Raw genomic sequence first — 26,675 nt, forward strand, 5'->3', positions numbered from 1 at the left:
ATTGTTTCTCTGTGAAACAATGAATGTTACAAACCTCTGGTGTTTTCATGTTGTTATAAGGCAGATGGATTTGCGTGGATATCAATTCTGTATAAGTATGCCTGTTGTTCCCATAATACCTAAGTTAATGGAGGGTGTGCAGCAAATATGCAGATGTCCTGAAAATCTTGTGTTGTTTTTAACTGGACAATATTCAATCACACGTTTAAGTACTATGATATAATTTACTTTAAAAGATGATATTGGTTACCTTAAAGCCTCGTGAAATTTACTTGTTTGGCAATTTTTTATTTTCTTTTGGTAGTCATGTTAAGGTTAAGGATATGCAGAGAATGGGGGTCTCATACTTTAAAAATCCTAGATCTACCCTAGATCTGACTTAGGATATTTTTAGGTCATGACCAACTTTGCATTAATGAGGGCTGCAGACAAAAAACAGACCTTCTTGGCCATGGGAATTCAGTATCTTCATAGTAAATTGTGCATGTTTATGATGCAGTCACAATATGTACAGCACTGATAGAAGGATTTCAGTAGATGAACTCCAGCCACATATGTTTAAGGGTATCTAAAGTGGCATTGGCAAAATATAGCTCATTTAAACCCCCCTAAAGAAAGAAAGAGAGACAGACAGACAGAGAGAGAGAGAGAGAAAGGAATATAATTCCATGAGTAAAGTTGAGCATTTGTTCAAAAATCTTTGTAATGTTAGTATTCTTTTCATTTTCCAAAAATTCAGTGCATGTTCATACATTACCTGTATTCAGGTATCCGAAAAACACTACCTTTCCTGTAATGTATTCTTCCCAACAAGAATAACAGTATTTTTGTTGTGTTTTGCATCATTACTTCCTCCTTATGTGTTCCTAAAACAACAATTTAAATAATACCTACTTTGTCATAACATCACAATACTCCAGTGAAAGCTTCCTGTGCTTTTGAGGTTTACTTATTATGTTTATTTTCAGATATCAACAATATTAAAAATCAAATAAATAGCTTATTGTTTGTGAAGAAAATATGTGATTCAAGAATACTGAGATTGCAGACAGGAAAAGTAAGTATATTTTCTCTGCTGTAAAGTTTTTAAATAATGCATATTTACTTAGGCTAATTTTAACAGGACACTTCAAAGGTTAATAAGGAAAAATATTGCTTCAATATTTTGCAGATGAACATTCTTATGCAATTGGCACAACTTGTTGGCATACATATGCCTATGTGGGTGACTACTGTCACTAGATTGAATTTAAATTGACAAATTGGTATGTCTTCTGTGACATCATTCTAATAATGCTACTATTTTTTATCATATGCCTGCTAGATACCAAAGTCTGTCCCCAGCCTACATGTAGTTTTTTCCATTGATAATTCCATCATCACAAAGCAAAAAGGTAAAAGAAGGTTTTACAGTCCCAGCCTTGTTTATTAATCTGAAGGCCTGGCCAATGCTCAAAAGTCTTGGGCTGGATCTACACTTTTTATAACGAGAGCAAAAGCACGAAATGATGACCTCATATATTATATGCATATTTTTCTTTATATAAACATATGTAATAAGAGTGTATAATCAACTATTCTGTGCCCCCCTGTTATTGAGGCCGCATCCTGCAACCTTGCTCCTGCAGGTTCTGCCAGGTCCTCAAGGGCCTCAAAAGTGAGGGCAGAGGTCTCACTTGTTGCCTCTCTCTCCTGACACACCAAAATTTCCCATCTCAACAGGCGGCCAATGTTATCCTCCTTGGAGCTTTGCCCTTCCTCCTTTTTATCCTCCCAGCCTCACCTCTTGCACTGTTTTTCCGCAGTCAGGGCCTCATGGTCAAGAGCAAGCCTGCCCTTCCTTGTCCCTCTGGCCCTGTGCTCTGCCACTCCAGCACTGAGCTTACCTCCCACACCAAGGCCTGGCCCACGGAGTCATATATATAGTGTATGCAGTGTATATAATTTTGAAGCACCAAACACACCTCACGCTCCTTCACAACCTGATAAAGTGTAGCCCAGGAAAAGCTTTATCTGGTAATAATGCTCCTAGAAGATGAAATAACTAAACTGAAGATACTATACTTTAGTCACCGGAAAAGACTCACTGGAAAAGGCAATAATGCTAAGAAAGATTGAAGACAGTATGAAAAGAAGAAGACCATCCTTGAGATGTATTGACTCAGTAATGGAAACTGCAGACCTCAGTTTGCATAACCCAAGAGGACATTTTGAAGATCATTGATTCATAAGTCCAAAGTGACTTGATGGCATATGAACAGACACCCCCTCCCCACCATTCTTGTGTGTGTGTGTGTGTCCTTTCCCAAGGTGTGAAATCAGGCTCTTGGAGGACAGCCAAATCATCAAATACGAGGGCAGGTCTACTCATGGCCTTTGGCAAAGCCAAGAATAACACAGCTCCCACTTGTAAAGCAGTGTGGGTGGGGGGAGAGAAGAGCCCATCCTCTTCTCCTTCACCCAATTCAACTCCAGTCTGCTCCAGGACATGTAGCACCTCAGCAGAGCACAAAGCAGGGCAGGAGGAAAGGGGGGGGGGGTTTGAACTGTTAAGTCTAAACAATTAACAGTCACCAACCCCAAAAACTCTTCTCCTGTGAGTGTTTAGAATGTAACCTAAGCCCCCTATCCCAGAAGTCTTGCATGACCACCTGTCAATGTGTAGTCCTGGAAAAGGAAGGCAGGAAATTGTAAGGTTCTGCAGGTAGAAGAGCAAAGCTGGTGGAAGGAAGATTAGCGGAGGTGTGTTTCTCCCACTGCATAGAACATGACATCTTTGAACATCTTTTCAGGAAACTTTAGCTTACCTACCTCTTCACTCTCCGTAGTCTCGCCGATTAACAGCCGCAGCTTCTGCCTTACCAAGGTCTCCCTCTCCCTTCCCCCCACCTCCAAAGAGCAGCCTAATTGGGGGAACAGGGGCTGCATGCTGCAGAATGAGCCATCTCTTCTATGCAAGTCAGCCTCTCCTACCTTCTAGCAGCAACCTAATTGGGGGAATGGGGCTCATGTGCTGCAGGAGCCATCTCTTCTGTACAATTGAGCCTCCCTGCCTGCTGACCCTGTGCCCCCTCCCCTAATCCAGCCTTTCAAAAGTTAGTTACTGAACTTGTTGCTGTAAAGAAGAACATGTGGTGGGAAGCTTGCATACATGGTGCTTCTAAAATAGTGCTGTTTCGTGGTATATCTCTTTTAACTAATGAACCTATTAACGTGCTGTGGTCTTTATCCAGGAAATAGACACTGTGAAACTGGCTGTAAAATGTGGAAAACTTTGCACAGTCCCTCTGGACACCATTCTAGTACACAATATTGCACTACAATTTTTTATGGGTAAGAGAACATTAGCTGTTGTTGTTGTTTTTAAAAATCCTGATTGGTTTTGTGATTTTAGTCCTATGAGTTATCTTCATATGGTGCTGTAACCATGTTTGCATTACAGAAAGACAGACAATTTGATTTTTACTTGCTGCACCCAAGTTCAGCACAGGCATATACCAGGTACTTCTCAAGTTAAAAGACTACGCAGACCACTTTTGCCTTAGTGTACTGTAGTGTATTCAGATAGCAGTAGCCACATTTTGTAATTAGCAGCATTCTTTCCCTTACACTAAGCTGCTCACTGTCATTGATTTTTGGGAAGAATGCTGGAGAAATAAAGGTGTGTGTGGGGGGGGGGGTTTAAGTCCCAATGCATCATGATGATAAAATTACTGGAATGTAATTACCACTAGTAAATTAAAACCACTTAACACTGGGAAATGAACACTCAACTAATGTATTGGCCTTTAAAAAACCAGTTCTTATGAACCAACATGTCTCCAGAGGAGTAATGTGTAGATCCTCTTGGCTTGGGAAGAAATCTGTGAAGTAAAATTTCAGTGGTCTTTTAAATTCAGGGTTGCTGTCTTATCTATGGAGCAAAAGGGAATGCTTCTCTTTCTCTGCCAAGTCAGGGGAGCGAGGTGTGATGAGGTGTAGGCAAGCTAGAGAAAAATTACGAGGATGGGAAGGACAAGTAGCAGCAGAGCCTCCTGGATGGTTAAACTACCCAAAAAAACCCCTGATCTGGAAGATTGTGAGCCCCTTCCAAAGGGGAGGGGAGCGAATCCGCTGTGGGAGCATTGCGCCAGTCACACCAGCAGATTCACCCTCCCTGGGGCACCAGCATTCCTGTGCAGTCCGGAGACATGACTCGGGGAGGGGGTCGGCAGTGTTTGGTTCAGAGTTGAGCCACTGAAAATTGTGGTTTAACTTGGAGTAGCCCCCTGGAGGCTGTTCAGCGGCGGGGAGGCTTTTGCACTTTTGGGAGTGGCTGGGTGCCCAGCTTGTGGATGGAGCTGTCTGTGGAGCTCCACCTTACCGCATTATCTTTTCTGCCTTTTTGTGTGTACTTCTTTTTTCAAGTCAGAGTTTGATGGTGATGGGCAGACTGAACTTCCCTCCATGTTGAGGCTGCCCTGGAGTCATGACAGACAATAATTTCCCACTCCTCTGCACTTCAAAGCACAGACTTTTTTGAGAATGACAGGAAGTATTCTGAGAAATGTTGCATGCAAAATTGCCCCTAGCAACCCACTGTATTTGTGTCCTAGAAGAGTTTCTAGCCAGTTTAGATTCGAGCCTTTAACTAGTTTAGTGGGGGATCATAGACTCTAATCCTAAATATACCTATGTGGAAGTAAGTCACTTTGAATGTACTTTAGAATGTGCTGATATTAATCTGACTTTATGCTTTCTTAGCTTAGGCTGCTTCTATGAAAAATCCTGTATTTTATACTAAATCATAAATCTGATGCTGTCAGAGTTCATGGGCCATGTTTGTATTGTTTGTTTGATTGCATTTGTACTCGTTCTAGTCCAAAACTAGGATAAGCATAGTTCATTATTCCAATAGTTCATCATGCTATTCTTTTTATTGTTATAGATTTATTATACATCTTTATATTTCACCATACTATTTTAATTTTTTCAAAACTATCACATTCAGTTTGTCAAGACAAATTATATTCCTGAATATTTTTATCACCGTAATTAATATTTTTTTGGCAGATTACATGCAGCAGGTGGGAGGCCAAGCGCATCTCTTCTTCTGGATGACTGTAGAAGGATACAGGGTTACAGCACAGCAGCAGCTAGCTGTTCTATCAAGCCCTAAGAAAGATGGAAGGCATCAGACAACTCAAACCAAAGACCTGTTAAGAACAGCTGCAGTTGGAGTTTATGACCAGTATTTGTCAGAGAAGGTAAAAAGCTGAACAGGCTAATATTTCCTTGAAGAATGTGCTTGTGGAAATGAATTATAAAAGAAAAACATTACATCACAAGCTTAAAATAAAGTTGTGAACACTGAAATCTCAGCGTAGCAGCTACATTGCCAAGTTGATCCTTTTTATTCGTTCAGCTTTTACATCCCAAGAAGGGTCAGCAAGAGAAAAAATTTGTATCCATGGTATTAACAGTGACATTTTTGTCTAGAGCTGTTATAAATGTTTGGTGTTACGCAACTCCTTAAAATAGAGTGACCGACAAGTATGCTAAAGATTGAATATGGAACCAGCTTGGTGAACTTAATACAATAAGACACTGTGTTGCGACTTTAAGAGGACATTCATTTTTGTTTCTCTTTTTTGTCTTTTTGTGTTTAGTTTGATTTAAACATGAAATTCAAACTGTAATAGGACACATATCTGAAGCAGAATAAATTAAATATCAGAAATGGCTCATAAAAGTCTTAGCTAAGAATACACAGTTCACCCTTGCTTATGCTGGAGTAAGTTTTATTAGTTTTTAAAGTGCCACAGAACTTGGGTTTTTGCATAATCGTAGTTCTTGCCACTCCTTCGCACCACTGCCTCATCTCCTGTTCGCTTGTTTCAGCTTGTATCTCCTCCCCACAAATAAATTATGTCTGGCCAAAGCTGTAACACAGCCAAACCAGAACTTTAGAAGCCCATTGGTTTGAATGGAAGAATGTTAACCCAAGTGCTTCAACCCTTTTTATTAAAACAAACAGTGATTAAACACTTGTACTTTGCTGCTTATGTACATTTGCCAAAACTCCCTATCAGCAAAGGCTTTGTGCATGTAATAGGGACTGTCCAGACTCTGTAGTACATATTTTATTATACTGTCCACTCCTTATGGCACCTATTATGAAGAAGAAGAAGAAGAAGAAGAAGAAGAAGAAGAGTTTGGATTTATATCCCCCCTTTCTCTCCTGCAGGAGACTCAAAGGGGCTGACAATCTCCTTGCCCTTCCCCCCTCACAACAAACACCCTGTGAGGTAGGTGGGGCTGAGAGAGCTTGAGAAGCTGTGACTAGCCCAAGGTCACCCAGCTGGCATGTGTAGGAGTGCACAGGCTAATCTGAATTCCCCAGAGAAGCCTCCACAGCTCAGGTGGCAGAGCTGGGAATCAAACCCGGTTCCTCCAGATTAGATACATGAGCTCTTAACCTCCTACGCCACTGCTGCTCCTTATGCTATCCCTTCCTTATGGCACCTAGACAAAATGGCTATCTCCACTGTTAGCAAAAAAAGAGCATGCATCCGATTTGCAAAAGATCACCTTTTTATTAGATAACACCAGCAGCGAGGTAACAGCTCCAGTATATATAGATTCTTGACCTATATATAAACCAGAGATCCAAGGGTTAACTTGCCTAATTCCTTTCTCTCCCTCTCCCCATTCAATTTATATACTGATATTTGTTTGGTTACTGAATTCGCTGTTGATAGAATTGTATTATTGTGCCAGTAAAGGTTGTTGACGTTGTAGTCGCTTAACTGCAATGCACTTCAGGGTGATGGTAGACCTGAAGGCTATTCGTTTGCTTTGATTTAAACAGTTGTTGTATATTAGTTACTTTATACGGTTTATCTGTAGCTTTATTTTCTCTGTATTTTAATTTATACAAATGGATGGCATTAAAATAAGGTCACTCAGTGCAGAGCAGAGGTTTATTTAGCTCTCTGTGGCAGGCATCACCAAGAGTTAACATTGATGACGCCTTGGTAGCGAAGTTGGCAGAAAAACTGAATCATGAGGACCCAACCCCAGAAATCTTTGATGAGGTTCAGAAAAAGGTATGGCACATTTCTGCTGTTTCATGTGGATGGGTGGAAATGGTTTGTTTAGGATTTATTTTGCCAATTTGTGTGAAATCAAAGATTTTCCCAGGAATATTATGCTATGGTTTCCACATTCGCGACCACTGTAGTTTGCCTTCTATGACTTTGGCAAAAATTGATTTATTTTTTTTTGGCTATCAAACTGTGACTAGCCCAGCAGGAATGTAGGAGTGTGGAAACACCTCTGGTTCACCAGATAAACCTGTGCCACTCAGGTGGAGGAGTGGGGAATCAAAGCAAGTTCTCCAGTTTAGAATCCACCTGCTCTTAACCACTACACCAAGCTGGCTCTAATTGTCTCTGTTTTCCCCTGTGGAGGACTTTCAGGTGGCTGAGGAGAGGCCTATTGTGTTTTTTTGCCTCCCCAGCTACCCAAAAGCCATTTGGAGGCAGCACGGCAGCAGTGCCATCCTTCGGCCCCCCTGATCTTAATTGCGCTCTTAATGGGACAAGCCATTAAGCATATGCAATATATCATTTCTATGCAATGTATTTATTGGATAATACTTAACTTTAATTCCATAAGGTATATGAATTGATGCTTCGGGATGAGAAATTCTACCCTTCATTCAAACAGCACGTACTGTATGTTCGAATGCTTGCTGAACTAGATATGCTGAAAGATCCCAGCTTCAGAGGATCAGATGATGGTGATGGAGGTAACATTTTGTCTTTGAGTTTGTTTAAATATTCTGCTTTGCCTAATCACATCGGCTCAGGATTTATAGCATTTTAAGAACAGTTTACAGGAGGAATCCAGTAAAAGTAGACTAAAAGTCACACTGAAATCCTTTCCTGTCACCCACTTAGCCTCAATTACCAAAAGGTAACTCAGACTGAAGGAGTTGTCAGAGAAGCCTGGCACAGATAAGTCTCAGAGTAGCTTCCTCATTGTACAAAGTGTGTGCCCAATCTGTACAGGTTTAAACATCTTCATTTGCATTCTGCAGTGATTTTATATTTGGGCTTAGATACAAAACTTAAATGAATTTCCTTGTATAAATTATATGCTTACATAAGCATACTAAGCACTGGATTATAATGTTACAAGTGGGAACTTGCGGAGGGCATCTCGTTTTCCTCTGCACTACTATTTCTTCTTTCCTTTATTGCAAGTCCCTGAGGGTCTCCCCTTTTCCTGCTTCCTTCTTTCCTTCCCATCCACAATCAACCTACCTTTTTCTGCCCCCCCTCCCCCCCATCTCCAGGTTTTCCTCCTTCCCTCTCTCTGCAAAAAAAACCTAGCCCAGTTCCATAATCTTACTTTGCCTTAGAACACTTTTTCTGTAGATAAAACCATCAACATATAAAAAGGCACATTTTTGGAGGTTTACTTTGCTGCTTCCTAGTGGTGAATATTATCAGTACATGTGGATTTCTTCTGAATTTCAAAGTGAGACAGGACTAGCATGGTGGCTATTAAGGAGCATACCACACACCTTTCACCTTGTTTTGATTACATGGCAGTAGTGTAGTGTGTGCAGCTGAGTTTCATAGAGTTCACTAATAATCCTTTTGTTTTGGATGCTGAAAACATTTGTCCAAGCAGCAATCACTTTCCCCCCCCCCCCCCCCCTTGGGTATTATTCTAATAGCTCAATGTTACAGTTTCATTGTGAATAAATCTAGTGAATATAGAGGTTTCACCTACTTTTTTTCACTAAGATGCTGTAATAGCCACACACATTCCAGTAAATTTGTGTACTCATACTCCAAACCGCACTCTGCAAAAAAGTTTCAGTCATATTTTCAATTTCCTATGCACATCTGCCCTATGTACAAACTTATTGAATACTCTGCTTCTCCTCAGTCTGCAAATTGTACAGCCTGCCCTCTTCCTTAGATCGTGCCCACTTGTATACGCATGTACTATATCCAGGTACATTAGTTAGAACACATTATGATCATACAATTAGTCATCAATTTGTTGGGTGCAGGCATATAGTATTTTGTCTGCGTACTGTAAGTTCTACGTATGTAAAAATTAAATGACATTCTTTTGTTAGGTTAAATGCTAGCTGCATTTAGATACTGAAATGGATTTGTTTGGTTTGTGGTGAGAACAATCTATACTGCAGGACATGTTTATTTGTTTATTTATTTTTATTTGGATTTATATCCCGCCCTATCCCCGAAGGGCTCTGGACATAAATGTTCCCTCTTGAGAGGAGAAGCTGGGAGGATATAGGCCCATAAGACAAGGCTTCCTGGCTTATCACATTGTGAGCATGAGAGTTTATTTATGATGTTTGAGTATAGTAGTAAGTGTACCAGGAATAGTTTGCATCCAGATTTGAATCTTAATTTATATATATTACCTATTGAGAAATCTTTGTTTGGAAAATTGAACGTAATGCAATTCAGTCAGTGTGAATTCAATCATAAAAATAAAACATTTTCTTATTGCAGAATCATTTAATGGGTCTCCTACAGGAAGCATTAACTTGGTAAGTGTACCTTGGAACATTATAGGGAAAACTGTATTTTTTGAAAATTGCATCAGTGTAGTTTGTGGGTACAAATCTTTTGTATTTGAGAGTGAGAAGCTTAAATTGCTTATTCGCTGCAAACATAGGGACTGCTCCATATTTCCACATTCCTACAACTTCCAAATGTGCTCGTACTTTTTGTCACATTTTAGGCATTTAACAATTGATCTTCTGGACAGTAACAGTGGCTCCGTGGAATGCTAATAGTGATAATTGTGTGCATATATGAGGACCTGTTCCCTTACTTTTGTAATGCTTGTAAAATATGCATGGGGATATTCTTTATTCTTATAAGATTTTATATCCTGGGCCTCTGCTTTTTTTACTCAGCTGCTGTGTCACCATAGAAACTGCATGTTGCTGTATTTTCTGTCCCTGCTACATATTTACTACATAATTTCAGTACTAATAGATGGTAAATATTTTATTAGGACTAGAAGCTGAAGACAGCTTTATTTAGAACTGCATTTGATTTTTTTTCTGTCACGTCACATTTGACTAATGGCAACCTCTGACGGGGTTTTCAAAGCAAGAAACGTTCAGAGGTGTCTTGCCATTGTTTGCCTCTACATCATGATCCTGTTATTCTGTGGAGGAAATAGCAGGTTAATTTTTTTAAAACCCTACCCGTTTAATAATAATTTAATTTTGCCCCACCTTTCTCTAAGGAATGTTTTGCCAATCCTCATTTTATCTTCATAACAGCTCTATGAGGTAGGTTAGGCTAAGAAAGAATGGCGGGAACCTTCATGGTAGAGTGGGGATTTGAACCTGCATCTCTCATATCTTAGCTCAACATGCTGATGACTAAGCGGCCACATCTGCAGTGAAGGAGATCTTAGGTAGTCAGGGAGAGTGTTAAGGACACCGTCACTTCTGAGACGATATTAGTTCTGCTGTGTACCTACTTCAAAGCTGGATTCATTATTGAAATTGGGAGTTAAAAGTTAGTACACCAGTGAGGTGGCTGTGCTCAACTTTTTAAAACGATGTGTTTGTTTATAACATGTAGGTTTTTAATTTTTTTTCCATAGGAGAACATTCAAAAATACAACTCTCCTCTGCAGCCTCAGGCGTTCTTACCCTGTATAATTGGCCCTAAGCTTAGGTGGCTTTTAAGAAAGCATTAGACACATTTGCTGAAGACTCTACTGACTTGTAAAAACGGTAGCTAAATGTAAACTCTATGTTCAGGAGCATTATTTTTTTTTTTAACACTGGTGGCCTGGGACAAACATAGGGTTGATCATCCCCTCTATGCCCTGCTTACTGGTTATGAGATGCAACAGGCATTCGGCCACAAAATTCAGGATAGGCTCAGCCCCCTGATCTGGTAAGCATGTTTAAATATTAACAGTTTTAATTGTAATTATTTTCTTTCAGTCATTAGATGACCTTTCAAATGTGTCTTCTGATGAGTTCATACAACTACGTGCTTGTATTTCAGATACCGGTGAGTTCACTGCTGACTGACGCTTTCTGTTCTAATATTTGGGCATTATCACCATAATACTTGAACATTATCACAGAGATATCGCAGTTTCCTTCAGAAGCATTACATTGTTAAATAATTTGGAATCTCTTACATCTGAATCGGTTTTTTTGTCCTGTGACCTTTTTTCCTTCATGATCTCTGCTTGCTTAGCAGAGTTATTGGAATTAAACTCTGGAACAAAGAGTTGCTGAGCATTAAGCAAAGGGTTTGCTACAGCCTAGCAGATTTTTTGGACTACGGGGGAAGAAAAGTTGACCCACTTACCAATATCACAAATTGCTTTTGAAAGTTCCCTTTGTTGGGGAGCACTAATGATTGAGTAAAGCCTGCCTAAATCTCCTTGGGCTTACAGAAGTTGTTTCCCGGTTCCCTCTATCATTTTGAATTTTTTTGAGTTACTCAAATGTAACTTGTACCTAAATGCCTTGAATTCTACACTGTGTAAGATTAGACTTTATTCGTCTATGTATAACGTACTGATGTGCATTAGTGTCACCATTGAATTGCATGAATTTGCGAGCATTCCATCAGAATTTTGTTTGTTTACATCTGACATTCATCTAGCATTTTCACCAAGCAAAAGTTTTCATTTCACTGTAACCTGATTTATTTTTAGTAACAAATTAAACAGTAGATAGATCATAAAGGAAAGTGTTTTTGTTCCCAACATAAACAAAGATGGCATTTTTTAAAAACTTGCAACTTTGAAAGATTTGTAGAGTTATGTCTTGACTGAGGAGATCAGACCAGAATGTACGTTGATATACGCTGGTAAAATTCAAGTTGCCTAATATAGATTTTCATTCAGGAATTTTTGTATTCTAGCACCAGTAATAATGACTGATGTTTTATTAAGGAAAGAAAGTAAGGCATCTTCCATGGCCCCGGCTGGCCAAAAAGTCCCATAGCTGCTGAACCAGTTACAAGAATTTATTAGAACCCTTCACATATTGTTCCAAAATGCACTGCCGTGATGCAGTGTTGTCTGAATTTACATACAAGGCCATGTGAATGCATGAAGCTTCCTTTTTTCTGGTCAGACCTTTGCTCCATCAAGAACAGTGGCAGCAGCTCTCCAGGGTCTTCAACCGAGCTCTTTCACGTCACCTTCTATCTGTTTCCTTTAGCTAGAGATGCTGAGGTTTGAAACTAGGACACTGGGGTTGAAACCTAGGATCTTCTCCATACCAAGCGGATGTTCTGAGCCATAGTATCCCCTACCCAAAGTCTGTTGGTACGCATATGATGCTCAGATTGCCAACTTGTCTTGCAGTGGTGCATGTTTGTACAGCTGCTAACAGGAAGGTTAGTGGCAAATGCAGCGAGGCACATTGTGCTCATTGAAGAAGGATGACAAGTTCCATTGTTGAAAACAATTTCCTGTCCCCTCACCTTCAGTGAAGCTAATTAGTCCAAACATACCTTCTGTGTTCCTTGAATGGAGTTCACACCTTCAATGGAGTTTAGGCCTTGAGAAAGTTCTGTTGCAGCATCTACTAAAGATTTTTTCACAAAGTCCAGCAGTTCATTTTGTTCCTCCGTTTTCATATCCATTTTGTCTCGTGTTGTCATTTTCCAACATCTTTTCATTTCATGTCTCTTCTGCCCTTTCGTCTTTCTCCTCTTTTCTGTACCTCCTTTTTTTCCTTTCCATTTTCTTTGTTTCAAATTGCTAGTCTTTGCTGACTATGATCCATATGCCATGGCAGGAGTTTGTAACGATCATGGCAAGACGTATGCGCTGTATGCCATCACCGTCCGTCGTCGTACTCCAAATGGTGAAGAGGTGTGGAAAACATACCGTCGCTACAGTGATTTCCATGACTTCCATATGAGGATTACTGAGCAGGTAAAGATGACAGTTGGAAGAGGCTTTTGGCGGGGTGGCTCTTTCCTTCATTTAATTTAGAAGTGACTGTACCTCTTGGCCTGTAAAGTAAACAATCTAGATTTGCTATGTGTCAGGATATTATAAGCTCAGGCCTTTTCTAAGCTTTCTCACCCCCACCCCACCCCCTCAATGAGGAAACATTCTTGCCAAGTGGGAAAAATGCAAGATGATCTGTACTGTTCTCACACATATCCATTCAGCAGCTTTGTGAGCTACAGAGTCAAAAAGTCCAAAGATACATTTCTTAAGAGTTCTGCTATCACAGGACTGCTATAACCAACCAAGGGGGGCACAGCAGCAGATTTTCCTGTTGCTGACGCCTTCAGGTAACTTTCAGTGGGAAAGAGAAAAGGGGACGGCTGAGGCGAAGCAAAAGCTGAGTCTGAACTTTGGTAATGCTTGTCCTTAGCTCATAATTAGCCTGAAAATTCTGAACTACGTCAAAATTTAGAACGTGGTAAAAAATGAGCCAGTTTTTGGGAACCTATTTGAATAACTGAACCTATACAGTTTAACATTACTAATAATTGACATGTTGATTAATTGTCCATAAATTTTCCACATCTAACTACACTGGTTGTTGAGAGCCCATTAGAAATGGCACACACAAGATCTCACAATATGTAATTATTATATACAGGAGCACCATGTGTGATTGGCATAAATCTCTGCATGGTTTCCATGTAGATTACTGGCAGCTGTTCACCTCAAGTTGTGAAGCGTGTTATCCTGTAAAACTCTTTCCCATCACATACAGGTTTGCTAGCAACCCATCGACCTTTCTAATATACCGTGCTCTTTTTGTTTTTATGGCTCTGGAACCATAGCTTGCAGAGTGCTGGCTTAGTGGTTTGATATTGATATCTATAGCTGAAGGTTTCTGAAATACTTGGCAAAACTTTGGCAATCCTGGACAGGCTCTTCAATACATATACCAGTCCAGGAAAAATGTGTCTGCAGTGTAGGAACCGCTGTAAACTACACCTTTCAAGAGTTTGGTGGTATAGCAAAATAGATGTGTGAATGTGTAAAACATCATGAGACAACATCCGGAGAAGTACTTAGGCACACACAAGGGTATGTTCATGTGCAGTAGAATGTTTTCTCTCTTTCACCAGCCCTCAGTACTGTGGTGCATTTTGTCCATGTGGATCCCTTGTTTCGGGACAAACACTCGGCTCCTGGGATACGCTCCTGGGAAGACAGGAAAGGTCCACAGTACCAACTCCTTCGGCAGGCTTTTCTGCTGAATCTGTGGGTTTGGTCTAGAAATAACATTTTTTGTTGAAGCGTTTAACAAAAATCAGAAGCTTGGGTGGCTTGTCGTTAACCACAGCTAATCTCAGCACTCACATGAAACATGTCAAGTTAATCTACTAAATGAGGTTCAGAAATCTTTCCAATCCTGGCCAGAGTTATTCACTGTAATTATGTCTGCATTAACACCAAATGTGATTGATTATGTCTATCAAACTAGCCAAATCATTTGGTGAAGATTTAACTCCATCATGGTTAATGCTGAGAAAAGCAGGAGGGAGTTCCCCTTCATGTTGTAGCCATTACTAAAGAGGTTTGGCAGTGTTACATTTACGTTGGTCTAGAAATGTGTCTGTTAAATAACACATTTGTTAAATAACAAATGGTAATTCAAGTTTTGTGTAAATTCTAGGTATGGATATATTTGAACAGTAACTCTGTTGCTCCTTGTATTTCTTTCTAGGTTGAAAATCTAGCAAGTATATTAAAGCTTCCAGGTAAAAAAACGTTCAATAACATGGACAGAGAATTTTTAGAAAAAAGGAAGAAAGATTTAAATGCGTACTTGCAGGTATGTTCTCTCACTCACATTTTTCTGTAAGGGGTGTATGTATGAATTTTTGGTTTTTATTTGATCCCTTGAAATTGCAACAAACTGTTCAGTTGCAATCTTAGCACTTCAGGGGCAAAACGGACTAATTGTGTCAACATATGTACGGCACAATCATAATTAGGCGTTTTGAGCGTTCTCCGTCAAGTAATTGTTAACAGCTATTGTGTTAGTAAGTAAAAATACCATTGTTTCAGATAGTTTTATTTTCAAGTATTATGAGAACTGTGGGACAGAGAAAAGTTGTGCTGTCCCTGAACTTGTTTGACCAAGCTCCAGCAAGCTTCCCAAACCAGATTGTAACCTTGCAAATGCCTTTCATGATATTATCTGTGGTCCCCCTACATCTTTTATTTTCTCGAGTTATATATATTAAGAAGGAAAAAGTATGCTGCTGGTATGTTTCAATGTTCAGAGTGTTTTCCTTTGTTGAGTTGCCCATAATATGTTCAACTGTTTCTGCTTTGTGGGTTGGGCACCCACACCAGCGCAAGGGTGCGTTCGCTCCAGAGGGGGATTCTCTGTGTGTGTGTGTGTGTGTGTGTGTGTGTGTGTGTGTGTGTGTGTGTGTGTGTCACACACGCACACACACATTTAAGCCCTTCTAAGTGACTTTAAACCAGACATTTGGAAAGTGATATAGCTTCCATCAGGATTATCCATTGCATTAAGATCTGGAGTCACTGGATTAAACTAAGAAGTTTTAATTAGATTTTGAGTAAATGTGCAATCAATTATTACTGTTTTTTCACTTTTATTCTCTTTAGTGGGTTGTGCAAATATTAGTGGGTTGTGCATTTTGTAAGTTAGGGCAGGGGGTACTGGGAATGAGTTTCTGGAACCAAGGGGGTGATGACCCAAAAAGATTTGGTAATCTCTGAGCTAAGCCTTGTCTCAAGACCCAGTGGGAAAAATCACTTACCAGTCAGGGTATCTTGGTATTTCTGAGTGCAAGGAACACTCACAGCAAATTTATACCAGGTAGTTACCATTTTCAGCAACTTCATGTATATTACTATGGTTGTGGAAGAAGAATCGTTTTTCACAAAACAGATTTTATATATCACATTGATATTCTTCAAAATTAAGATAAAAATCTACAAGTATTTGCACTTCTAAAAAACTGAAACAACTTTCATGGTTTGGGTATGAAAAAGAAATTAATTAGGGTGTTGGTTTTCCAGGTTCTATGGCCATGTTCCAGTAGCATGTTCTCCTGTCGTTGCACCTGCATCTGTGGCTGGTATCTTCAGAGGATGCCAGCCACAGATGTAGGCAAAACATCAGGATAAAATGCTACTGGAACACATCCATACAACCTGGAAAACCCATAACACTCTAGTGATTCTGACTGTGAAAGCCTTCAACAATACAAAGAAATTAATTCTCTACCACCATATCAGGAGCAAAACAAATAGTCTGGCTTTGTCTCTGTTACACAGTTTTATGATTCATTCCTGTGACTGCCAGTTTTATGATTCGTTCCTTTCTAATTATTAGGTAAAATTACTTGCTTCTTTTATTTCTCAGCTTTTGCTAACTCCTGAAATGATGAAAGCTTCCCCAATTTTAGCCCACTGTGTATACGACTTCTTGGAAAATAAGGCCTACAGTAAAGGGAAGGGAGATTTTGCTCGGAAGGTAAGATTAATGTCTGTTGTTTAGTATAGGTCATAGTGATATAGTGATGCTACAGTGTTGTATTCAATAAGTCAGTGTAGTCCATTTTTATCTGCTGTTTGTATAAGCATTTGCTAAATGTGTGTTCCATAATTAATATTTCAACAGACTTACTTGATATAATGATACTATGTAAATAGCAATTTAAATGGAAAACTTTGTTCACTCATGTGATTCGGGACATAGCTGGTAAACTGACATATTTTGTTAACTGGCCTATTTGGTTAGCCAGTTCCCTGTGGATGCCAGTTAACCAGACTTTTACTATATTGACACTTATTTTCAAAGAAGCCAGGCTTCCAGAATGAGTTTTTTATAGTACAAAAATGTTATAAATTGCTTATAATACACTATCAATCCAAAATTACATCCAGTTATTGAAGAATGTTACTACTCCTTTCCTTTTCTCTACCCTCAAATCCTTTGTCCATTTCAAGTGCTACATGCTTTATAATTATCACTCTCCTGCGCAAAAGAAAGAATGCATGTTTCCCTTGGCTTTTTTAAAAAGGCTGTTTCACATCAAACAATCTATGGCACTAAGCACCAAATTTCCAATGCAGCACTTCTGTCAAAGCTGATCATCCACCAGCTGTGCTTGAAGTTGATACCTTTGCAGATTGTACAGCATGATTTCCTCATTTTGCCTTGAGAATTCCCTTGTATGGATTAGGTGCTGTGATAAAATTTTAAATTACTTAGTTAAAATGCATGCGTTGATAGGTATTCAAGATTCCATAACTGCTTGGAAACTGAACTGACTTCTCTCTAAGGAATTAATTAAGCTTTCAGAGCTAGCGTATTGATCTTATTGTTCCATGGTATGTGCTTTCCCCACTAATACACGTTATTCCATAGTGTGAGGTTTGCTTGAGGTATGAGGTAATCTTTTCCCCAAAATTCCTTGCTGCAAGACCTTTTCCTCAGAAACTAGTTGTCAAAATGCATTGTGAGAACACAAGAGCCCTGCTGGATAAGACCAATGGTCCATCCTAGTCCAGTATCTTGCATTACATGAGGGCTAACCAGTTGCCCTGGGGGACCACCAAACAAGCCATAGAGGCCAAAGGCTTCTTGTGATGTTGCTTGTGGTTGGATGGTTGCCTCCAGTGGATGCATAGTATCTACTGATAGATCTTTCCTCCATGAATCTGTCTAATCCCCCTTTAAAGCCCTCTATGATTGTGACCCTTTGCACAAAGCTGGATTTGAAACCTTGACCTGATCCCAGTTTGTGGGGAAGAAGTGAACTGTAATTGACCCAAGTTCATTTGAACACCAGGTCAAACTGGAGAACAGATTATCTATCCACTGTTCACTAAGTGGCTAAACCAAAAAAATTCTTGTTTGCTATTATAAAAATGTTAAATTTTCTACCCACATTGTGAAGCAAGGAAGCAAGGTGAGTAAGCTCAAGAACTCTGCAAGCTCTTTATGAAGCTTTGTAGCTAAGTGGGAATCCTGATAGAGAGAACCGTATCTTTCTTCTTCTCATGCACGGCCCTGTGTCCTGGCCCCCGCCCCAGAAATTCACTCCCAATTTTTTTTTTTACTGTTGAGTTAGTCTTAGCTAGTTCTGTAGTTTAGGTCTGCAACCATTTTCTTTTATAAAGATGAAAGTTCTGAGATTTACAGAGGTGATTATTAGCTACAGGGGTTAGTAAACAGCTCACATTAAGAAATTACCAGTTTGGAAGCAGAACTACTTAGCACCTCAACATAGCGGTTAATAGAGCTTTGAATAATTTCAGATAAATAGGAAACTGCAAACCCAGGAGTTCAGGAGAATCAGTGAGGTTTTGTACTTGTTCTAGGATTGTAAGAAAGGGAGTTAAGAACAGTTGCATAGATTAATGAAAGTATTTTAATTAGACTTAGGGTAGAACTACCGTACAGTTAGCTTATACTGCACTGGAAACATCAACCCCACATCAGATCCCCCTTTTCACAATCTTTAGCAGAAATTGTCTACATTATCATGTCATAATATTGTGTTTCCCAGGCCCACGTTGGTTGTTGGTGATGAAAGAGGTATATAATCATGTAAAGTCAGAGCTCTGGTAAATTCATATATGTTACAAGAAAGAAGAACTCAATCCAGAACCTCTGCTGAAAAAGCAGCCCTCTGTTTATTGGACCAGACAATTCTGCCCATTTATTAACTATGATGCAGTATCCTTGCCCTTCAAAATAACATAATATGTACACAGGACAGTGATGGCGAACCTTTTTGAGACCGAGTGCCCAAATTGCAACCCAAAACCCACTTATTTATCGCAAAGTGCCAACACGGCAATTTAACCTGAATACTGAGGTTTTAGTTTAGAAAAAATGGTTGGCTCCGAGGCACGCGTTACTCAGGAGTAAGCTTAGTGAAGCAACCATGCAATGCTTCAAATGTGTGAATCACGATCCTAGGAGGATTTACTCAGAAGCAAGCCCCATTGCCAGCAACCGAGCTCACTCCCGGGTAAAGTATCATGCCCAGGCCAGCCTAGATATGTGTGTGTGGAGAGTGATTTTCCACACACCCCTCACATGATGAACTCTGTGCGCGAGTGCCCACAGAGAGGGCTCTGAGTGCCATCTCTGGCACCTGTGCCATAGGTTTGCCACCACCGACGTAGGATAATGTTTACTGGCATTGTGATCCAACTGCTAATATTTCTCAATAGTTATGCATTAATAGACCAGGAAATATTTATGATGTATCTGTTGTTGTTGTTTTAATTTTCTTCTTTTATCTCTGAGCACCTGTTCATAATTTCTCTTTTATTAGCAAAGCTTTAGTAGAAGTTTAGGGTCAGCAAATAATTGCAATGGGCACAAATCAACTGGGACCTCAGCTTCCCAACCCAGATCTCATTATGTAGGGTAATATAAGCTCTTCGAGGCTTGAGGTAGGCATATGTCCCCATCTCTCCTCTCAAAGCTTAGCTGCTCTCTACATTCATGTGGAACTTTCTCAATTCTTAGCAAGCAATTTTGGGTCTGTGTTTTTGCTGGTGCAGTTAATTTATGAAGTCATATTTTCTATATACCTATCAAGTCCCCCCAGACTTATCGTTGGCTATAGGTGTGTGTTATGTGTTGTCAAGTCACTACCAACTCAAGGTGACCCTATTTCCTCCAAAATGTCCTACTGGTAATTGCCTTTTTCAGATCTCAGAAGCTAAGGGCCCTGGCATTCTTTGTAGAGTCAATCAATCTGTTGTGTCTTCAGTTTTTCCTCCTGCCTTCAACTTTTCTTAGCGTTGCTGTCTTAGGCCCCTTCCGCACACGCAAAATAATGCGTTTTCAAACCACTTTCACAACTGTTTGCAAGTGGATTTTGCTATTCCGCACAGCTTCAAAGAGCACTGAAAGCAGTTTGAAAGTGCATTATTCTGCATGTGCGGAATGACTGTTATATAGTAAAGATTTATTTATTAGGAGTATACATGGCACATTATATCGTGTAAGCAAAATGAAAATCCTTGCTCTTAAAATCTGCAATCTAAATTTAAATCAGGATGCAAGGGGAAGCTGTTAAGGGAGGGATGGGAGAGAAGGTATCAGACTGATACAGCAGATGATATTTTTCATTCTTCTGATTTCCCTGTTTTCGCTGCTTGTAGCCAAATTGTTCTTTTGCTGAAATGAGCCTTTATGGATGCTTGAAAGTACAACAGAAAAAAAGTAGTAATGATTTTATGTGACTGTTCTCCAAAACGGTGTGACTTTTTCAGCAGACGTTACTGAGTGACTGTAGTCGTAATCCTCATAGACTTATGCAATCGTGGTAAATGTTTTCCTCTTCAGATGGACACATTTGTAAACCCACTGCGTAATTCTATGAGAAATGTTTCAAATGCTGTCAAGTCCCTCCCTGACAGCTTGACAGAGGGGATGACTAAAATGTCAGACAACATGGGCAAAATATCAGAAAGATTGGGACAAGACATAAAGCAATCATTTTTCAAGGTAAGAATGCATTGAAGTGATAAACAGCGGACTCTGCTACGTTTGGGGCTACCTCATTTTGAGCAAGTGAGAATGAGGGAGGCCCAGAGTTGGATAACGTTTATTAATGGTGTTGGCTTATTCTTTTTAATTGGAAGTCTGAGAGCCAAGAAAATAAGTAGTTTTGAAAACCAGGCATTATTTACCATGTTTGTTTTGAAATTAAAGGTAGTACTGTCTGCTTTAAGGTACTGACATCTGTGATCCACTGTATTTCTTCCTGTGGAGTTCTGATAGGCACTGAGTGCTCTGCTACCTTGTTAACCTTGAGATGCCTGGTGTTTTATATAGCACCTGGCTGCACACAGCAGCTGGTGGAGAAGGAAAACAGAGAAGGTCCTTTATGTGGTCAGATATTTTCAGGGAGAAGTCAGATATTTTCAGAGAGAAAAACTTACTGCATCTGGTCTAAGTTAGCTCAGTGATTGTTCATTCCTTTAGATTTCAGGGCTTTTTTTGTTGGAAACACAACTGATTTGTGAGAGTCATGTGTGTTGACTATTACTATGTAAAATCTGTGGGAAACCCCTGTTCCGTTTTTGTGTGTAAGAGTCATGTAAGGACAAGTATTAAACAGCTTCCCTTTTATAGTGAGGAGCCTCTAGTTCTCTGAAACTGTATTTAAATAGGCTTGGAGCATCGTTTTCTTTATGGATGGTGATCTGTCTTGTGGCTCCCCCCCCCCCTTTTCTTTTGTCCTGTCATCAGCATGCTGCATAAGTCGTTGTGTCACATTACAGGGGTTAATTTTTCAAACCCAACATACATTTCCTCAGAAAGAAGGAGGTATTCGGGGCTTATTTCCAGGCAATCTTGAAAATGTTCAGTTTCAGGCTTCTCATCCCTTCTTTCAAACTTATCTGAACAGTACACATGGCATTTACTTCAACACTTGCGCCATTACAGACGCTTACTGAATTACTGAAGGGCTTGGGCTTACTGTAACAATTTCATGTTTCCACTTACTGACTGCAATCCAAAACTTCGCAGGGCTCCAATGCACATGTGTTGCTTTACCTAAGCGGGGAGTGAATGCTCTGTGTGCCGTGCATTTGAGGTGCACGCTCCAGAATGGTTACAAATGGGGTATTCCTTGCTTGAGTCAAGTTCCTGAATGCATGAATTCTCCACATTTGTACTAGAGACCCTGGATGAGGGCAGTTTCCCTCCATTTTGCCAGTGACCTTGCTTTTCATCGGTTCCCCTTGCTCTGAATATGGTACACTTAACCCATTGAGCCCTGCCATTGCTAACCCAACTTCTGCTCTGTTTCACATGAATGCATCTTTCTATACACTAGAATGTTTCAAGTGTGTTCAGTTTGAAAATGAATGAAGCACAATGCATGGCAGTCACAACCCAAGCGTAGGGGGTACCTTTCCTTTTTTCCCCCTGGTTCTCATCTTGTTTGTATTGCATGAATATGAGATTGTTCAATCATATTAGTGTTAATTTTAAAAAATGTGTAAGTATGTGACAACAGATGTAAAAGTAGTATAAGTAATCTTTCTAACCCAAGGGTGAGCCAAGGGTCAGCTAACACTGGATTAAAATATATATATTGTATGTATATTTTAACTTGGCTTTAATTGTGTTTTTATTGAAAATGTATTTTTATTATGTATTTTCGTAGTTTGTCAGATGCATTGATTGCCCCATTGAGAGCAGAAAGGGTATAAATTCTGTAAATAATAACAGTGAATAATATGACACCAGAAAAATGCTAGATTGTCGGCATAAAAGTCTATGTGAAGTCAAAAGTAAGAGAATTGTCAAGTATAAAATCTTTCTCCCTTGGACTATTTAGAAATAGGTTTTAGTGTGTCTGTACATGCAAGATTTTGTTTGTGCGCGTGTGTGTGTAATTCTCATGTGATTTTTTTTCCTATTGCAAATAAATATTGGTCATTGTCAGGAAGTTAGTATCTGGGACTAGTTAGCCTTTTTCACATTAGGTTAGCATTGGATTTGCAGTGCATCTTAATTAGCTACTTTTCTGTTCCATTTTTTAAACGACCTTCATTCTACCATATAAAATCCATATATGAAGTGCAATGTTGAATTCACTACTGTTCTGTGACTTTGGAAAGGATGGGTGGGTGGATAAGTAGATAATTTGCCACTGGTGCTGTTTGTCAAGTGTTTCTCTTTGGGATTTAGGAGTCTCCTTTAATGCAGAAGACATATGTTGATCCTGAGCACAGCCGTGTTGGAGCACAGCTCGAGGACATTGTGAGTTTGCTTTCTTTTTTTGTTTCCAGTTAAAATCCTTGTTGAATGCATTGCGCCTTATTAAACGAAGTAGATGCTCTTTTCTCTATTTGTTTTCACTTAGGAAACTACTGCAGGTTGTACTTAAATATTGTTCCTTGGCATGCACATTCCAATGATCAGTCAACCAGTTTACCATACCCCAAGCTGTTTTTAAAACTCTCCTCCATTTCCAATGAAGGTTTTCATGGAGTGGAAGGCTCCTGTTTCAGAACTGCCATAAATCCTCTTGTAAAACTAATTATGCAATTCTTTGAGTCCCATTCTATATATCATTATAAAGATATATTCTATATATCATAAAAAAAAACTTGAAAGCCTATATGATTTTATGTGCTAACAGCATGAAAATAATTTGTCTGTTTCTGTGTCTGTTCTCAGTTTAAATGTGAGAGTTTTCATAAATACCTTATAAGAAGAGCAACATCTGTGTCTTGACAAAAATAATTTTTGGATGGAGAGTCATTATTGTACAATTAAATGTAAGGCACAGAAGTGGAAAATGTAAATTTAACGTAGAAGCTGAAAAAGCTGAACTCTTGATGTCTTCAAAGCTGTATAATGTTTGGTTGAAACATTGATGAATTATGTGAAAATCAGTTGAGAAAAATCTTTTATCTTTAATAAGGACAGACAGTCCATAAGATTACTACAGATTATATGCAGATTTGTCATGGTCACAGATCTGCACCTGTTCTACACTTCACACATTTTTTTTCTTTCTACATCAAAGCATTCCAGTTTGTGTTCCTTTATATCAACTATGCTACTGTGACTTTGACAAATGCCTCCCCCTGAACATGACAGCTTTCATATTATGCATTTTTAATTATCTTGAGGTTTGCTTATCTTTATTCTGATGTAATATGCAAATTTTCTGTGTCTTTAATTGTGTAAGATCTATAGTATATGCATATTATGGGAGATCTACTTCTTCTAAAATGCGGTTGATGGATATTCAGTTGTACTACTTGAATTCCTGTATCCCTCAATTCAGTGTATGTGTATTAATTTCTTGGGAAAATATCTAATGGATTCAGTCTTTAGGCTGCTTGAAATAATGCATCATTATTCCAACAGTTTTATTTGAAGTTAACAGAGTTGTCAATATCCAAATGCCCAGTCCAAAGGCTCTTGTGTTCCATGATCCTTTTTGTGTGGCAAAACGTATTTAAATGTGATAAGAATAGCCAACTTAGGCTCATTCCGCACATGAAGAATAATGCACTTTCAAACTGCTTTCAGTGCTTTTTGAAGCTGTGTGGAATGGCAAAATCCACTTGCAAACAGTTGTGAAAGTGGTTTGAAAACGCATTATTTTGCGTGTGCGGAAGGGGCCTTAGTTTATAGGAATATGCTTATTTTTAAAGTAAAAATTGTAGTGGGTGAGCTATTCTAAATTGGTTCCTGGGATTAGAGTACAAAACAGTTTTTTTTAATGCTGTCGATATAATCAAGGTAAACTAGATATTAATCTAGTTTTAAATTCTGTAATATAAGAACTTCTAAAAGCAGGAACTTTAAGTGGAGTACTTTATGCCACTTTTGCATGCTTGCGTTCAATGGGTAGCCTTTCCAGGTGCTGATGGGAGAGAACAATTGTGTATCAACTCATTCAGTGCTGGACTATATATATATGTATATCACTAATATAAAGTGTTTGCATGTTACAAAATCTCCCCCCAATCAATCAATCAATCAATCAATCAATCAATCAATCAATCAATCAATCAATCAATAAATAAATAAATAAATATTTATCTTCAAATATATTTATTTATTTATTTATTGGGGGAGATTTTGTAACATGCAAACACTGTATATTAGTGACTAAGAAACGATTTTCTGTGCTGAGCAGCTAGTCCAATAAGTGTAGCTGATGAGGAAGTAATGATATTTATTTGAGCTGAAACTTTCCAGTGTGCTCACACTCCTGAACAAAACAAGTTGTTTGGAGCTATTTTTATTTTCATTACCAAAATGTAATCAAGTTGTTAATGTGATCATTTGAAGATAATATTTATCTTCTGCACTAAGTATTATTGAAAACCTCTAAAGAAGATTACCAGTTTTACTTAAGTGTTGTGGGGTTTTTCTCCCTAATTTACTAGGTGGATGACACAATCCCCCTTAGAATAATGCTGCTACTCATGGATGAAGTCTTTGATCTGAAGGAGAGGAATCAGTGGTTACGAAGAAATATCAAAAACTTGCTTCAGCAGCTTATTAGAGCGATGCATGGAGACACACTAAATAAGTACTGACTTCATTGTCCTAATTCTTAAACCTTGTGTGTTAGAAGAATGCTTAAGAGAAACTATTTTTTTAAAAAAACTTTAATTAGAATGCCATTTAATTATAGAAAGAATTGCCTAAAATTCAAAGGAGCAGCCGTGTTAGTCTGTTGTAACAAAATAAAAACTCAGTGGTACTTTAAAGACTTAACAAAAGTTATTCCAGCATGAGCTTTTGTGAGCTAGAGTTCGCTTCATATAGCATCTTTAGAAGTGAATTCTGATTCATGAAAGGTCATGCAGGAATAACTTTTGTTAAGTCTTTAAGATACCACGCTGGACCTCTATTTTTATTGCACTATGTAGAAAAGTTTTTTTTAATTCTAATCTGATCACATGGTTGGGTCCAGGACATACTCTAGCTGCATTGAAAGGCCACCTTTTCAGTTCTCAAATCTTTTCTCAACAGAGATGAACTCTTCTTCCTACCCTGCAACAATGTTTATTAATGTATTGTCGAAGGCTTTCACGGCCAGATTTTCCGGACTGTGTGGCCGTGGTCTGGTAGATCTTGTTCCTAATCGCCTGCATCTGTGGCTGGCATCTTCAGAAGCGTATCACAGAGGGAAGTCCGTTACACACAGATGTCTCTTTGTGATACACTTCTGAAGATGCCAACCACAGATGCAGGCGAAACGTTAGGAACAAGATCTATCAGACCACAGCCACACAGCCCGGAAAACACACAACAACGAATGTTTATTAAGACTATCAGAATAATCATGGCTGGTTCTTGTGCAGTTTCCTCTTTCAGTTCATGTCATCCAGTTCTTAATGCTCCTTCGTCTCTATTTTATCTTTTACCCTGCTATCTTATGGACTGGCTGCATTCCATTGTGGGAACACAGCATCTCCCACTCCCCACCATCTTCGAATCTGAGTCATGTATTGAAATGAGAGTGGATATGCACTGCAGAGATAATGTGATAAAATCCCTGTTCCACTGTGAAGATTAACAGTTGGCCTTGTGTTGTTCAGCACCTCTGGGCTTTTGGCATGCTATGCAGGGATATTGTGAGGCTAAAATTGGCTCAACTAATACGCAGAATACCTGGTATCCTTTAAAACATCATGAATGAAACATCATTACTTTTGTACAGTAGTTTATTAAGGATTCTCAGTCAAGGCTAAGCTTGTTCTAGTCAACTTCACACAAAGGTTTATTTTATTTATTTTATTTATTTATTTCTTAAATTTATATACCGCCCGATCCCCGAAGGGAATTTTTTATTATTATTAAATTTATATCTCGCCCAATCCCAACTACAAATGGGCTCTGAGCAACTTACAAAATCTAAAACAAGAAAATACAATAAAACGTCACAATAAATATTACTAAAACCTAAGCTTGATTCTAATGATGGTGTATTATAAACAAGAGCATCCTATGGTAAGCTATAATATTTATATCCCCCCCCCCACATTTCAACATTTCAGAACTTTCGATAGCTGCGGACCTGTTAACGCTCTGCCAAATTTTATATTGTGACAGAAATATCAGTTTTCTCTCCTATTTCAGCTATCACTGTTCCAAGGAGTGTTGGACTAGAAAC

The 26,675-nt window shown here is 38.9% G+C and overlaps 1 protein-coding gene across 8 annotated transcripts in view; it reads left to right on the top strand.

Annotated features, from left to right (window-relative positions):
• SNX13 (sorting nexin 13) overlaps positions 1–26,675 on the top strand; it is a 93,928-nt gene that overhangs the window by 60,669 nt on the left and 6,584 nt on the right. For 6 of the 8 annotated variants that reach the window (XM_048510774.1, XM_048510776.1, XM_048510780.1 and 3 more), the window contains 13 exons: positions 969–1,057; positions 3,234–3,333; positions 5,053–5,246; positions 6,984–7,088; positions 7,660–7,792; positions 9,543–9,580; positions 11,006–11,075; positions 12,794–12,966; positions 14,729–14,836; positions 16,406–16,516; positions 20,357–20,518; positions 22,718–22,789; positions 24,940–25,085. In XM_048510774.1, coding sequence (XP_048366731.1) covers positions 969–1,057; positions 3,234–3,333; positions 5,053–5,246; positions 6,984–7,088; positions 7,660–7,792; positions 9,543–9,580; positions 11,006–11,075; positions 12,794–12,966; positions 14,729–14,836; positions 16,406–16,516; positions 20,357–20,518; positions 22,718–22,789; positions 24,940–25,085 — 1,501 coding nt within the window. The remainder of the gene's footprint in view (positions 1–968; positions 1,058–3,233; positions 3,334–5,052; positions 5,247–6,983; positions 7,089–7,659; positions 7,793–9,542; positions 9,581–11,005; positions 11,076–12,793; positions 12,967–14,728; positions 14,837–16,405; positions 16,517–20,356; positions 20,519–22,717; positions 22,790–24,939; positions 25,086–26,675) is intronic. The other 2 variants (XM_048510775.1, XM_048510778.1) reach the window with 2 other exon arrangements.

This window comes from Sphaerodactylus townsendi, linkage group LG11, assembly GCF_021028975.2.
Source record: "Sphaerodactylus townsendi isolate TG3544 linkage group LG11, MPM_Stown_v2.3, whole genome shotgun sequence".
Lineage (NCBI taxonomy): Eukaryota > Metazoa > Chordata > Lepidosauria > Squamata > Sphaerodactylidae > Sphaerodactylus > Sphaerodactylus townsendi.